This window comes from Hemitrygon akajei, chromosome 8, assembly GCF_048418815.1.
Source record: "Hemitrygon akajei chromosome 8, sHemAka1.3, whole genome shotgun sequence".
Classification (NCBI taxonomy): Eukaryota; Metazoa; Chordata; class Chondrichthyes; order Myliobatiformes; family Dasyatidae; genus Hemitrygon; species Hemitrygon akajei.
Window position 1 is genome coordinate 166,242,946 of NC_133131.1, and position 15,442 is coordinate 166,258,387.

A 15,442-nucleotide genomic window follows, 5' to 3' on the forward strand; every position below is an offset into this window, starting at 1 on the left:
CATACTGATTAAGGAAACATTCCTGAACACATTTGACAAACTCTTTCACATCCAGCCCTTTTACAGAATGGGAGTCGCAGCCAATATGTGGAAAATTGAAATCACCTACTATCACAATCTTATGTTTCTTGCAACAGTCTGTGATGTCCCCACAAATTTTCTCCTCTAAATCTCACAGGCCTCTGGGTGGTCTATCATATACTGTACTCCCATTCACGTGGTCTTACCTTTTTCATCATAAAATGGCAGTATGCATGGACGTAGCAGCAACTCCAGCTCCAACCAGTGATGAAATTTCTTGTCCTGTTCATCTTTTTTATGACCAAAAAGACACTGATGATTTTTTTTTTGGCTACTGAATACCCTGCTACCACCGAGGTCTCATCACAAGGTCAGCATACTGTTTATTGTATTCTGTACTGTTTGCTGTTTCCCTGTGTTGCATGCATTTTGAATTAAATTTTGTTAACCAATTTACAGTAATATTTGGGTTTATGTGTCTTATGTGTTGTATGTTGTGTGGGTGCACCTTAGTCCAGAGGAATGTTATTTCATTTGGTTGGATGGCAATAAACTTGAACTTACTTTGTTTAAATGAGGAGGTAATTCAGATGCCAGAGGTGCAAAGGGATTTGGGAGTCTTAGATTAGGATTAAGTTAAAGGTTAACAGCAGGTTGAGTTGGTAATAAGGGCGACAAGTGTAATGTTAGCATTCATTTCAAGAGGATTAGATATAAAAGCATGAATGTTTTGATGAGGCATACATTGACAGACAGACAGACAGACAGACTTTATTGATCCCGAGGGAAATTGGGTTTCGTTACAGCCGCACCAACCAAGAATAGTGAAGAAATATAGCAATATAAAACCATAAATAATTAAATAATAATAAGTTAATCATGCCAAGTGGAAATAAGTCCAGGACCAGCCTATTGGCTCAGGGTGTCTGACACTCCAAGGGAGGAGTTGTAAAGTTTGATGGCCACAGGCAGGAATGACTTCCTATGACGCTCAGTGTTGCATCTCGGTGGAATGAGTCTCTGGCTGAATGTACTCCTGTGCCTAACCAGTACATTATGGAGTGGATGGGAGTCATTGTCCAAGATGGCATGCAACTTGGACAGCATCCTCTTTTCAGACACCACTGTCAGAGAGTCCAGTTCCACCCCAACAACATCACTGGCCTTACGAATGAGTTTGTTGATTCTGTTGGTGTCTGCTACCCTCAGCCTGCTGCCCCAGCACACAACAGCAAACATGATAGCACTGGCCAGAATATTACAATTAATTTTGGGGTCCATATCTGAGGATGGGTGTGCTGGCCCTGGAGATGGTCACATGAATGATCCCCAGTAATGAAAGGTTTAACACATGAGGAGCATTTTTAGTACCTCTGGGCTTGTACTCAATGGAGTTCAGAAGATCTCATTGAAACCTATGGGATACTGAAAGGCCTGGATAAAGAGGATGTTCTCATCAGTAGGAGAGTCTAGGATACAAAGATACAGCCTCAGAATTAAGGAATAACTCTTTGAAACTGAGATGGGGAGGAAATTCTTTAGCCAGCGGATAGTGAATTTAGAATTCATTGCCACTTAGCGCTGTGGAGGCCAAATCATTGGTGTATTTAAAGTAGAAAGTGATAGCTTAAAGATAAAGATTTATTTATCACCTACAGTACTGTGCAAAATTCTTAGGCACATATATATAACTAGAGTACTTAAGACACTTTTTACAGTACTGTATTTGTCAACATGAAGCGGGAAGAAAGTTTGTCAATCTGACAGAACCAAAGGATGTTGGGAATGGCAAGGGTGGAGCGGTACAGGACGGGTCTGAGACAGATGGCAGAGAAGGAGTGCCGGGGCGGGGGGTGCATGGGTGCTGACACACCCAACCCTGAGACACCAGGCAAGGTCATTTGATCCCAAACAATTGGTTTATGGATCATTACAAAATGTCTCTCTGGTGCTTCCCACTTACTCCCCTCTCCATTCCCCAATCATGATTTCCCCTCTTCCTGCCCCTTTCCCACTCCCAGTCCACAATAGAGACCCATATCAGAATCAGGTTTATCGTCACATACTGTATGTCGTGAAATTTGTATTTTTCTGCAGCAGCAGTACATATAATTACTACAGTACTGTGCAAAAGTCTTAAGCAACCTAGCTATATATGTGCCTAAGACTTTTGCACAGTCTGTAGGTTCTTGATTGGTAAGATTGGTTATGGTGAGAAGGCAAGACAATGGGGAGGATTTAAAATTTCAGTTAATAGAGGAGAAGACTCGGTGGGTTGAATGGCTTAACTCCACTCCTATATCTTGTGGTTTAACAGTAAATCAGTGTGACTGTTTCCCTCACTTTCCATTCCCTTCCTATGTTACATTGCCTGCCTGATGCTGGGAGCTTGGTGTAGTCTACAGTTGAATGCAACCCCATACTCCAGATCCTGGTACACCCCAGTTTTAAACATACACTCAGTGGCCTTTTTATTAGGTACACCTGTACAGTTGTTCGTTCGTGCAAATATCTAATCAGCCAATCATGAAGCAGTAATCAACGTATGAAGATGGTGCAACATGGTGCGAAAACAAAAACAAAAAATCCAGTGAGTGGTAGTTCTGTGGGTGAAAATGCTTTGTTAATGAGAGAGGTCAGGGGAGAACGGCCAGACTGGTTCAAGCTGACAGGAAGGCGACAGTAACTCAAATAAACACGTGTTATGACAGTGGTGTGCGGGAGAGCATCTCTGAATGCACAACACGTCGAACCTTGAAGTGGATGGGCTACAGCAGCTAACGACCATGAACATACACTCAGTGTCCACTTTATTAGGTTCAGGAGGTACGTAATGAAGTGGCCATTATGTGTACGCTCAAGGAGTTGACCTGTGTTTATTTTGTGGGCAACATCATCACTATCATCAAATGGTAGAGACTAACTAGAGTGCTTCAGGTGAGAGCCTAGGTCAATCAGCTTAAATAACAGACCACTATCATCTGTCTGAGTGGCTTCCAGCTGAATCTGTCCTGAAGAGCTTGTCAGTCAAAATGGAGTGGCATTTGATTCAGAAGCTGAGGCTGAAATAGTAGCCCTGACTGATTTTCAAATTCAACAACCACTTCTTTCTAGGTGGCCAGCTCATATGTCTCACAGCAGAAAAAAACATCAATTGGAGAGGAGAAAGAATGCAGTTGTTATTACCGTCAGGGAGGAGGTACAGGAGCCTTGAGACCCACACTCAATAATTCAGAAGCAACTTCTTTCGCTCATAGTTTATAATATTTTTATGTATTTGCGATGTACTGAAAACATTTTTCACATCATGTACTAGTAATAAATGTGAAAAAACGTAAGGAGGCCAGTCCTAACCTACTAAGAGCACATGTTGGCTATTATAGGAGCAGTATAATTGACATCTGTAGTGAAATTCGTGTTTCCACTTGTTTTATCTGCATTAAGTGAAGCATTTTTACTATGTACTGTACCAGCAGTTATGGTCGAAATGACAATAAAAGTGACTTGACTTGACTTGATTGTAGCAAAATTAACATATCTGAATCAGAGTAAAGTTGAGTGGAAGCCTAAATATTAATAAAACTGAAAACCCAGTAATTAACAAAACTTTCTTGTAGAACCATCTAGTATACACTCAGTGGCCACCTTATTAGGTATCTCCTGTATGTTCCTGCATCCTGCTGCTGAAGCCAATCTACTTCAAGTTTGACATGTGCGTTTGGAGGTGCTCATCTGTTGTAACACGTGGTTATTTGAGTTGCTGTCGTTTTTGTGTAGGCTTGAACCAGTCTGGCCATTCTCCTCTGGCCTCTCTCATTAAGACCATAAGATATAGGAGCAGAAGTAGGCCATTTGGCCCATTGAGTCTGCTCTGTCATTCAATCATGGTCTGATCCAATTCTCCCAGTCATCCCCACACCCCTGCCTTCTCCCCATACCCTTTGATACCCTGGCTAATTGAGAACCTATCTATCTCTGCCTTAAATACACCCAATGACTTGGCCTCCACAGCTGCTCGTGGCAACAAATTCCACAGATTTACCACCCTCTGACTAAAGTAATTTCTCTGCATCTCTGTTCTAAATGGACATCCTTCAATCCTGAAGTCATGCCCTCTTGTCCTAGACTCCACTATCATGGGAAATAACTTTGCCATATCTAACCTGTTCAGGGCTTTTAACATTCGGAATGTTTCTATGAGATCCCGCCTCATTCTCCTGAACTCCAGGGAATATAGCCCAAGAGCTGCCAGACGTTCCTCATACAGTAACCGTTTCACTCCTGGAATCATTCTCATGAATCTTCTCTGAACCTTCTCCAATGTCAGTATATCTTTTCTAAAATAAGGAGCCCAAAACTGCACACAGTACTCCAAGTGTGGTCTCATGAGTGCCTTATAGAGTTCAACATTAACAAGGTGTTTATGGCTACAGAACTTCTGCTCACTGGATTCTTTTTTTGTTTGTTTATCACACCATTCTCTGTAAACTCTGGACTGTGTGCATGAAAATCCAAGGAGTTTTTTCTGAGATACTCAAGCCACCCCATCTGGCACCAACAAACATCCACAGTCAGTCACTCAAATCACATTTCTTCCCCATTCTGATGTTTGGTTTGAACAACAACTGAACCTCTTGACCATGTCTGCATGTTTTTATGCTATAAGTTTCTATAACATGATTGGCTGATTAGGTAGTTGAACTAATGAGCAGATGTACTTGTGTACCTAATAAAGCAGCCACTGAGTGTTTATGGCCATGATGTCTCTGCTCCCTTTTAGTTCCTTTCATCTTAACTCACTGAAATCTACCAGTATACTCCTCTATCCTCATCTTTCTGATGTTCTTGTTCGACCTCTGCTTAAATGCATCTAAATGCTTTGCTGTAACTATTATCTATAGCAGTGAGTTCCAGTTTCTCCACTCTTTGATCAGGATCATTACTGCATGTTACTAAGCCTCTGAGCTACTCTTGTAACCACAGAATTTATGTGGCTGGTTTGTCTGAATTTCTAATCAATGGTTATCTTCTGAAAGATTGATGGTGGGAAGACTCAGAAATGGTAATGCAATTGAATATCAAAGACAAGTTGTTATATTCTGCCTTGTGGAAGATCTCACGTCCAGGAACTTCTGTGCTCTTGATTTATCTCTTCAACAGAATAATAACTAGTTTTTTTCAGAAACAAAACCAGGTTTATCATCACCGGTATGTGTCGTGAAATTTGTTAACTTAGCAGCTGCAGTTCAATGCAATACATAATTATAGAAGAAAGATTAAAAAAATAAGAGAGAATAGAGCAGTGGGCTAAGCACACACCCCCAAGGTACACCAGTGTTGATTGTTAGCAAGGAGGAGATGCTATCACCAATCTGCACAGATTGTGGTCTTCCAGTTAGGAAGTCGAGGATCCAATTGCAGAGGGAGGTACATAGGCCCAGGTTCTGTAACTTCTCAATTAAGATTATGGGAGTGATGGTATTAAATGCTGAGCTATAGTCCTGACATTGGTGTTTGTGTTTCTATGCTTCATCAGATCTCCCAAGTGAATTTCCTGGTGATTTCCTTATACTGATGGCATGGAGATTCTTCTTCATGACATGAAACATTCTCTCTGTATCTTTTATATGAAAATCTTCCATTATTTTCCAGAACCCTTTTAGATTAGCTCAAACCTTCCCAAGAAGCAAGGAGTCCAGTTGGCCATTCACTTTTCTATTATCATCCTTGTAAACTTTCCCGTGCTTCCACATCCTTTTGACAAACATCAGATTTTTGGACTCACAGTTTATCTGGAACTTAACTTATTATCTTCCTTATCTGAAACAGCTCGGTGTCCAAAATGGGTCATACCTTGATTGAATCAGCTGGCACACAACTTTGCTCCGGAAGTGCTACAGGAAGGACAGCCAGGTTTGTTCACTTTTGTTTAAAAGTGTTTTGTTTTTTGAATATGTAGGTCTGAAATTTCAAGCTTGTTACTGTACAAGTGTTAGCTCCAGCAAAAAGTGAAACGGCAGAATACTTAGATTTTTTTGGATCAGCTGTCACTTCAATATTAAAAAAAAGAGCATAATCAGGAAGTATAGTAGGGTACTGAAGATGACACTGCGCAGAGACGCAGTGACTTTTTCAGCTCTCAATAATGGTGCTAGTTTTAAATTCTTAGTGTTTCAAAGTTTTTGCAATTATTTGCAAGTTGGATTGTGTTGATCTGTAATCTAGAAGCCATGACACTCAGGGACGTGGATATTTTTTTTGTGACTTTATGTTTTTTCTTCTATTGTAATTATATGTGCTACATATGCCTTGTGCTGTGTGACTGTTGATACTGTGTATTGCACCTTGACCCCGAAGGAACAGTTTGGTTTGTATTCATGTGTATTGTTGAATAACAATTAAACTTGGACTTGTTCTCCTTTACACTTGTGTACAAATGGATGACAATAAACAATCTTGAATCTTGATACAGTGGATTTCGGTTAATTGGACACCAGTACATTTTGACCCAATTAGCCGAAGTTTCATGGAAATAGTTTAAAAGGTATAAAAAAGACACACTACTGTTTAACTGAGCAGTAAATTATGCTTTTAAATGAAATACAGAACAAATTAGAGCACTACCAATACTACTGGTGGTTGACCATTATTAACAACGATAACAGGAAATCTGTGCGGGAAAAGACTGGGGCAGTTCCACTCTTGACCTCGGAAGACTGGGTCTAGTGGTACGAGTAGATGTCACAGATGGGGTCTTCCTTGGTTCCTTTATTGAAGTGGATGGCCCATGACTACTTCTGTGCCTCGTCATGCCCTTCACTCTCTACAAAGCATTGCAGAACTGCCTTCTTTGCCTTTGGATCTCATTGTAGATATCAAATACCCAGTCTGCCGAAACAGACTTTGCATGCTGGGACAGGCATGTCCCTATTTCACCAGGGTATGAGACCCACTGGTTACCCTCACCTGATTTAGCCCACCTGTCGAACCGGTGTACTGGGGTGTGGCCACTGTCGCATGCAAACAGCTACTTGGAGCCACAAGTGAAAGCTGTGTGTCTGGTGGGGACCAAAGGTAACATTGAAGATGATCGTCGATACCTTCAAATTCTCTGTTGTTCTAACTTTGCACTTTGAACTTTGGTGTGAGTCCAGAGACTCCTGTACCTCCTTCCTGATGGCAGCAGTGAGAAGAGAGCATGGCTTGAGTGGTGGGGGTCCCTGATGGTGGATGCTCGTTTTCTGTGACAATGCTCTGTGTAGATCTGCTCAATGATGGGGAGGAAAAAGAATTACCCATGCATCTGTGGGGGGGAAGGAATTGTCAACATTTCAGGCTGAAACCACACATGAATTTCTTCTTCCACATAACATCTTGACCTGCTGAGTTCCTCCAGCACTTGCTTTGGATTTCTAGTATCTGCAGAATCTTTTGTGTTTATGAGTTTCTACTGTTCTTTGGCTCTTCGACCACATTCTTACCAAGACTATATCACGACCACATATTCCTCCTCAGGACTTCCCTTCACTGTCTTTGTATCCCATGAAAACCGAAATATTGACAATTCCTTTCCCACCACAGCTGCTGCTCGACCTGCTGTGTTCCTCCGGCAGATTGTTTGTTGCTATATACTGTCCTCACGGTGACATCTGTACTGCATTAATAACAGAATTAAATTGCAGATATAGAAGACTGGAGGTTCTAATAAGTCTTCTATGTTTCCAATTTAATTCTATTATTAGGTCAATTCAATTCTCCAGTTTGTTTTACTGTACTATTAGGTGGAAAGGAACAAAAAGAGGATGTGTAAATTTAAATAACACAGAAAGAATTTAAAAGGAATGAAATGCTAGATTTTTAACATCTTACTTTTCTTCCGCAGTGTGAATGGGATTGATGTGAAAGCTCTACAGTTACAGTGCACAGAGTTCAAGGCTCTTTACCAAGCTGCAGAGGTAGAAAGGGACAAACTAGCAGAACTGGTTACCATCCTGCAGAAGAGGTAAGAATAAGACCATGAAAGTGCCAAGCAGTGACCATCTCCTTGACATTCAATAGTTTTACCAGTCCCTCATATCAACATCCTGGAGATGGAGATCATCAGTGACCAGAGGGTCATGACATAAGAGCAAATTAGGCCATTCAGCCCATTGAGTCTGCTTCACCATTCCATCATGGCTGATTTGTTATCCTTCTCAACCCCACTCTCCTGCTTTCTTGCTGTAATCTTTGATGCCCTTACTAATCAAGAATTTATCATCCTTTGCTTTAAATATACCCTATTACTTGTACTCCACAGCAATGAATTCCATAGATTCACCACCCTCTGGCTAAAGAAATTCCTCTTCATCTTTGTTCTAAAGGAACACCCTTGTATTCTGAGGCTGGGCCCTCTGGTTCTGGACTCCACCACAAGAGGAATAATGAAAAGAGTACTCGCCAGTCCTCTGGGAGTTCGCCCTTGACTAGAGAGGACACAATAATATTGGTCAAGGCCCCAACAATATCCTGCCTCTCTCAATAACCTGGGCATATCCCATCAGGCCCTGGGGACTTGTCCATCTTAATGCTCTTTACCTCTTCCTATACCTTGAAATGCCCTAGCATATTAGTTAACAGAAAATTAACTGAATCAGTACCTAAGTACTGCAGGTGCAAGAGCAGGTCAGAGGCTGGTTAACTTGCACTATTGACTTACTTCCTGGCTCTCCTAAGCCTTTTCATCATCTACAAGTCAGAACTGTGGTGAAATTTCCAGAAAAGAACTCGAAGTGAATTCGGAAAGCCAGGAGAGACCATGAAAAGTCCTTGCCAAGTAGGATTAAAGAGAACCCCAAGGCATTGAGAGCAAGAGGATAACCAGGGAGAGGGTAGAACAACTCAAGGATAAAAGGGGGAACATTTGTTTGGATGCGGATGATGTGAGTGAGGTCGTTAATGAGTACTTTACATCAGTATTTACCAAGGAGAGGATGTGGAGGATAGAGAGATCAGTGTCGAGTGTATTGATATACTAGGGCATTTCAAGGTAAAAGAGGAGATAGTGTTGGGTCTCTTAAAGAGCATTAAGGTGGATAATTCCCCAGAGCCTGATAGGATATGCCCAGGTTATTGAGAGAGGCTAGAGATTGTTGAGGCCTTGACCAATATTATTGTGTCCTCTCTAGTCAAGGGCAAAGTCCTGTTGAACTGGTCAGTTGCTATTGTTAGCAAATGTTGTTCTATTAGAACATAGACATAGAACATAGAAAATCTACAGCACTATACAAGCCCTTTGGCCCACAAAGCTGTGTCAAACATTTCCTTACCTTATAATTACCCAGGATTACCCATAGCCCTCTATTTTTCTAAGCTCCATGTAACTATCAAGCAGGGAACAAGGGATAATCCTGGAAACTATAGTGGGGTGAGTCTCGCGTCAGTAAGTTACTGGAGAGAATTTATAGGGATAAGATTTATGAGCATTTGGAAAACCATAGCCTAATTAGGGAGGAGAGCCAGCATGGCTTTGTACAAGGCAATCTGTCTTACTTGACTGAGCTTCTGGACGAGGTGACAAGGATGGTTGATGAAAGTAGAGTGGTGGATATTGTCTACAGGGATTTTTAGTAAGGCATTTGACAAGATGCCTTACTACATGAGAGGCTCATCAAGAAAATTAATTCCTTGGTAAATTGGCTGCTTAGATTCAGAACTGGCTTGCCCATGGAAGACAGGGTAGTGATTGAAGGGACTTAGCTGAAGGTCTATGATTCATTGTGTTCTGCAGGGATCTGTATTGGAACCTCTGCTTTCTGTGATGTATATAAATGACCTGGATGAAAATGTAGATGTGTGGGTTAGTAAAATGCAGATGATACAAAGACTAGTGGTGTTGTGATAAAATAGAAGACTGGCAAAGAACACAGCATGGTATAGATCAGTCACAGATATGGGTGGAGAAATGACTAACGCAGTTTAACCTGGACAAATGTGAAGTGTTGCACCGTGGTAGGTCAAATATAAATCGACACACTGTTATGGGTCAATAAGTAAAGGGACCTTGGAGTCCAAGTTCTTTGCTCCTTGAAAGTGGTACACAGTTTGATAGGGTGGTTAAGAAGGCATTTGCCATTCTTGCCTTTATTAGTCAAGGCACTGAGTTCAAAAGTCAGGAAGATATGTTGCAGATTTATAAACTCTAAAACTGTTAGGCTGTCTCTGGTGTATAGCATACAGTTCTGGTCGCCCCATTATAGGAAGGACCTTGTAGAGGGTGCAGAAGAGGTTTACCATGATGCTACCTGGATCAGAGGTCATGAGGTCATGTGCAACAACAAGAGGCTGGACAAACTTGGATTCTGTTCCTTGGAGAGGAGGAGGCTGAGGGTAAATCTGATGGAGGTTTATAAGATAATGAGAGGCATAGATAGAGTAGACAGACAGTATCTTTTAGAACCATAGAACATTACAGCACAGAAACAGGCCTTTTGGCCCTTCTTGGCTGTGCCGAACCATTTTTCTGCCCAGTCCCACTGACCTGCACCTGGGCCTTATCCCTCCAAACCCCTCTCATCCATATACCTGTCGAGTTTTTCTTAAATGTCAAAAGTGAGCCCGCATTCACCACTTCATCTGGCAGCTCATTCTATACTCCCACCACTCTCTGCATGAAGAAGCCCCCCGCCCCCTAATGTTCCCTTTAAACTTTTCCCCCTTCACCCTAAACCCATGATCTCTGGTTTTTTTCTCCCCTGGCCTCAGTGGAAAAAGCCTGCTTGCATTCACTCTATCTATACCCATTATAATTTTATACACCTCTATCAAATCACCCCTCATTCTCCTACGCTCCAGAGAATAAAGTCCTAACCTATTCAACCTTTCTTTGTAACTCAGTTTCTCAAGTCCCTGCAACATCCTTGTAAACCTTCTCTGCACTCTTTCAACCTTATTAATAGCCTTCCTGTAATTAGGTGACCAAAATTGCACACAATATTCCAAATTCGGTCTTACCAATGTCTTATACAACCTCACCATTATGTTCCAACTCTTATACTCAATACTTCGATTTATAAAGGCCAATGTACCAAAAGCTCTCTTTACAACCCTATTTACTTGTGACGCCACTTTTGGGGAATTATGTATCTGTACTCCCAGATCCCTCTGTTCTACTGCACTCCTCAGTGTCCTACCAGTTACCTTGTATGTTCTACCTTGGTTTGACCTTCCGAAGTGCAATACCTCACACTTGTCCGCATTAAACTCCATCTGCCATTTTTCAGCCCATTCCTCCAACTGGTCCAAATCCCTCTGCAAGCTTTGAAAACCTTCCTCACTGTCCACTACACCTCCAATCTTTGTATCATCAGTAAATTTGCTGATCCAATTTGCCACATTATCATCCAGATCATTGATATAGATGACAAATAACAATGGACTTATAACAATAACACTGTTATAACAATAACACTGATCCCTGTGGCACACCACTAATCACAAGCCTCCACTCAGAGTAACAATCCTCCAATACCACTCTCTGGCTTCTTCCATTGAGCCAATGTCTAATCCAATTTACTACCTCTCCATGTATACCTAGTGACAGAATCTTCCTAACTAACCTCCCATGCGGGACCTTGTCAAAGGCCTTACTGAAGTCCATGTAGACATCAACCACTGCCTTCCCTTCATTCACTTTCCTGGTAACTTCCTCGAAAAACTCTTAATAGATTCCCAGGATTGAAATGGCTACTACCGGAGGACATGCGTCTAACGTGATGGAGGTAATTTTAAAGGAGATGTAAGGGGCAAGTATTTTACACAGAGTGGTGGGTGCCTGGAATGCACTGCTTGGGTAGAGGTAGATACAGTAGGAACTTTTAAGAGATGTTTAGATAGGTGCGTGAATGTGAGAAAAACGGAAGGATATGGATATTGTGTAGGCAGAGGAATTAGTTTGGTTGGCCATTTGATTATTAATTGGTTTGGGACAACATTGTGGGCTGAAGGGCCTGTTCCTGTACTGTATTGGTCTATGTTCTATGTTCTCCATTTTCCATTTTCATGGGTGAATGCAATGCTACCATAGATCACAGAATAGTACAGCACAGTACAGGCCATTTCGCACATGATGTTGTCCTGACCCTTTAACCTACCCTAACATCAATCGAGCCCTTTGCTCCTACATAACCCTCCATTTTTCCTTCATCCATATGCTTTTGTAAGAGTCTCTTAACTACCTCTAGTGTATATGCCTGTACCACTAACCCAGGCAGCATGCTTCATGCACCCACCACTCTCAGTGTAAAAAAACTTACCTCTGACATCCCCCCCCCCCCCGCTTTTCTCCAAACATCTTAAAATTATCCCCACTGGTATTAGCCATTTCTGTCCTGAGCAAGTGTCTCTGACTGTCCACTGTATCTATGTCTCTTATCACCTTGTACACCTCTATCAAGACACTGCTTATCCTCCTTCACTTCAAACAGAAAAGCCCTAGCTTGCTCAACCTTTCCTCATAAAACATAGAGCACAATCCTCAAATAAACAAAGGGCTTAGATTAAATATTGTAAGGTGACACTACAAATGTGATGCAGCAGAGTTCAGAGCCTAAGGCCTGAAGCAAGAAACTGTTTCCCATCCTGACCATTCTTGTTTTAGAAACAGAAACATAGAAAACCAACAGCACAATACAGGCCCTTCGGCCCACAAAGCTATGCTGAACATGTCCTTACCTTAGAAATTACCTAGGATTACCCATAGCCCTCTATTTTTCTATGTACTCATCCAGGAGACTCTTAAAAGACCCTATCGTTTCCACCTCCACCACCATCACCAGCAGCCCATTGACGCACTCACCACTCTCTGAGTAAAAAAACTTACCCCGGACATCTTCTCTGTACCTACTTCCAAGCACCTTAAAACTGTGCCCTCTCGTGCTAGCCATTTCAGCCCTGGGAGAAAGCCTCTGACTATCCACACAATCAATGCCTCTCATCATCTTATACACCTCTATAAGGTCACCTTTCATCTTCCGTCACTCCAAGGAGAAAAGGCCGAGTTCACTCAACCTATTCTCGTAAGGCATGCTCCCCAATCCAGGCAACATCCTTGTAAATCTCCTCTTCACTCTTTCTATGCCTTCCACATCCTTCCTGTAGTTTGGCGACCAGAACTGAGCACATTACTCCAAATGGAGTCTGACCAGGGTCCTATATAGCTGCAACATTACCTCTCGGCTCCTAAACTCAATCCCACGATTGATGAAGGCCAGTGCACCATATGCGTTCTTAACCATAGAGTCTACCTGCGCAGCAACTTTGAGTGTCCTATGGACTCAGTCCCCAAGATCCCTCGGATCCTCCACACTGCCAAGAGTCTTACCATTAATGCTATATTCTGCCATCATATTTGATCTACCAAAATGAACCACCTCACACTTATCTGGGTTGAACTCCATCTGCCACTTCTCAGCCCAGTTTTGTATCTTATCAATGTCCCGCTGTAACCTCTGACAGCCTTCTACACTATCCACAACACCCCCAACATTTGTGTCATCAGCAAACTTACTAACCCATCCCTCCACTTCCTCATCCAGGTCATTTATAAAAATCATGAAGAAAAGGAGTCCCAGAACAGATCTCTGAGGCACTCCACTGGTGACCAACCTCCATGCAGAATATGACCCGTCTACAACCACTCTTTGCCTTCTGTGGGCAAGCCACTTTTGGATCCACAAAGCAATGTCCCCTTGGATCCCATGCCTGCTTACTTTCTCAATAAGCCACGCATGGTGTACTTTATCAAATGCCTTGCTGAAATCAATATACACTACATCTACTGCTCTACCTTCATCAATGTGTTTAGTCACATCCTCAAAAATTCAATCGGGTTCGTAAGGCACGACCTACCTTTGACAAAGCAATGCTGACTATTCCCAATCATATTATACCTCTCCAAATGCTCATAAATCCTGCCTCTCAGGATCTTCTCCATCAACTGGCCAATCACTGAAGTAAGACTCACTGGCCTGTAATTTTCTGGGCTATCCCTACTCCCTTTCTCGAATAAGGGAACAACATCCGCAAACCCCCAATCCTCTGGAACCTCTCCCATCCTCATTGATGATGCAAAGATCATCGCCAGAGGCTCCCACAGTAACCTGGGGTACATCTTGTCTGGTCCCGGTGACTTATCCAACTTGATCCTTTTCAAAAGCTCCAACGCATCCCCTTCCTTAATATCTACATGCTCAAGCTTTTCAGTCCGCTGTAAGTCATCCCTACAATCGCTAGATCCTTTTCCACAGTGAATACTGAAGCAAAGTATTCATTAAGTATTTTTATGCATCAGAGTCTCCGGAATGCTGTATGGATGGGTGAGATCCTTGATAATACTAAAGGCCCTAAGTATGTAGCACTCCTGATAAATGTTCCTGATGGGTGGTAGGGAGACTCTATGATCCTCTCAGCTGTTCTCACAGTCTTCCAGTCTGATGCTCGGCTGCTCCCATACCAGATGGAGATGAAGCTTATCAGGCAGTCTCAATGATGCTCCTATAAAATTCAGTTAAGAATGGGGTGTGGAGGCTTGCTTGCCTCAATCTCCTTAGGAAATGGAGGTACTGCTGTGCTTTCTTGTTCAGGGAGGTGATATTAAGGGACTAGGTGAGGTAATCCGTGATGTGAACTCACAGGAACTTGGTGCATTTAAGTCTCGCAATGGAGGGGCCATGTATTTTCAGAGGGGGATAGTTCATCTGCACCTTCCTGAAGTCCACAATGATTTCCTTGCTCTTCTCCATGTTCGGACTTGGGTTGTTCTTCTCACACTAGTCCACTTCCTGTCTGTACTCCATCTCATCATTGTTGTTGATGAGGCCAACCTCTGTTGTATCATCCACAAACTTGATAGCACAGTTTGAGCTGAATCCTGCGACATAGTCATGCGAACAGCAGTGGCTGGAGCACACAGCCATGGGGAGCGCCAGTGCTCAGTGTAATGGGACTAAAGACGTTGCTGCCCACACAGACTGACACTGGCCTTTCCATTAAGTCCAGGATCCAGTTGCAGAGGGAGGGTTGAGTTCCAGCGAGAACAGTTTCCCCACCTGCTTCTGGGGCATGGTGCTAAATGCTGATCTAAAGTCTATAACTGCAGCCTGGCATATGAAACCCCATTTTCCAGGTGGGACAAGAGCCCTGAAAACATCCACGTGATTAAAAACAGAAACTGCTGAAAATACTCTGCAGGTCAGGCAGGATCTATAGAGAGTGAAACTCTCTGCAAACTTTCTTTTTCCCTTTCATTGAGTTGAATTTGTTAATATATTACTAGAAACAGTAAGGCACTGAGTACTGACCCCAGGGAATTGAAGAAAGGTCATCAACATAATCATTATCCCTCTCCACAGTGACATGACCTACTAAGTTCTCTCAGCATTTT

General features: G+C 42.4%; 1 protein-coding gene across 2 annotated transcripts in view; it reads left to right on the forward strand.

Annotated features, from left to right (window-relative positions):
* Positions 1–15,442, forward strand: part of ccdc13 (coiled-coil domain containing 13) — a 74,913-nt gene that overhangs the window by 45,880 nt on the left and 13,591 nt on the right. For both annotated transcript variants that reach the window (XM_073055007.1, XM_073055008.1), the window contains 2 exons: positions 5,851–5,934; positions 7,904–8,023. In XM_073055007.1, the coding sequence (XP_072911108.1) occupies positions 5,851–5,934; positions 7,904–8,023 (204 nt within the window). The remainder of the gene's footprint in view (positions 1–5,850; positions 5,935–7,903; positions 8,024–15,442) is intronic.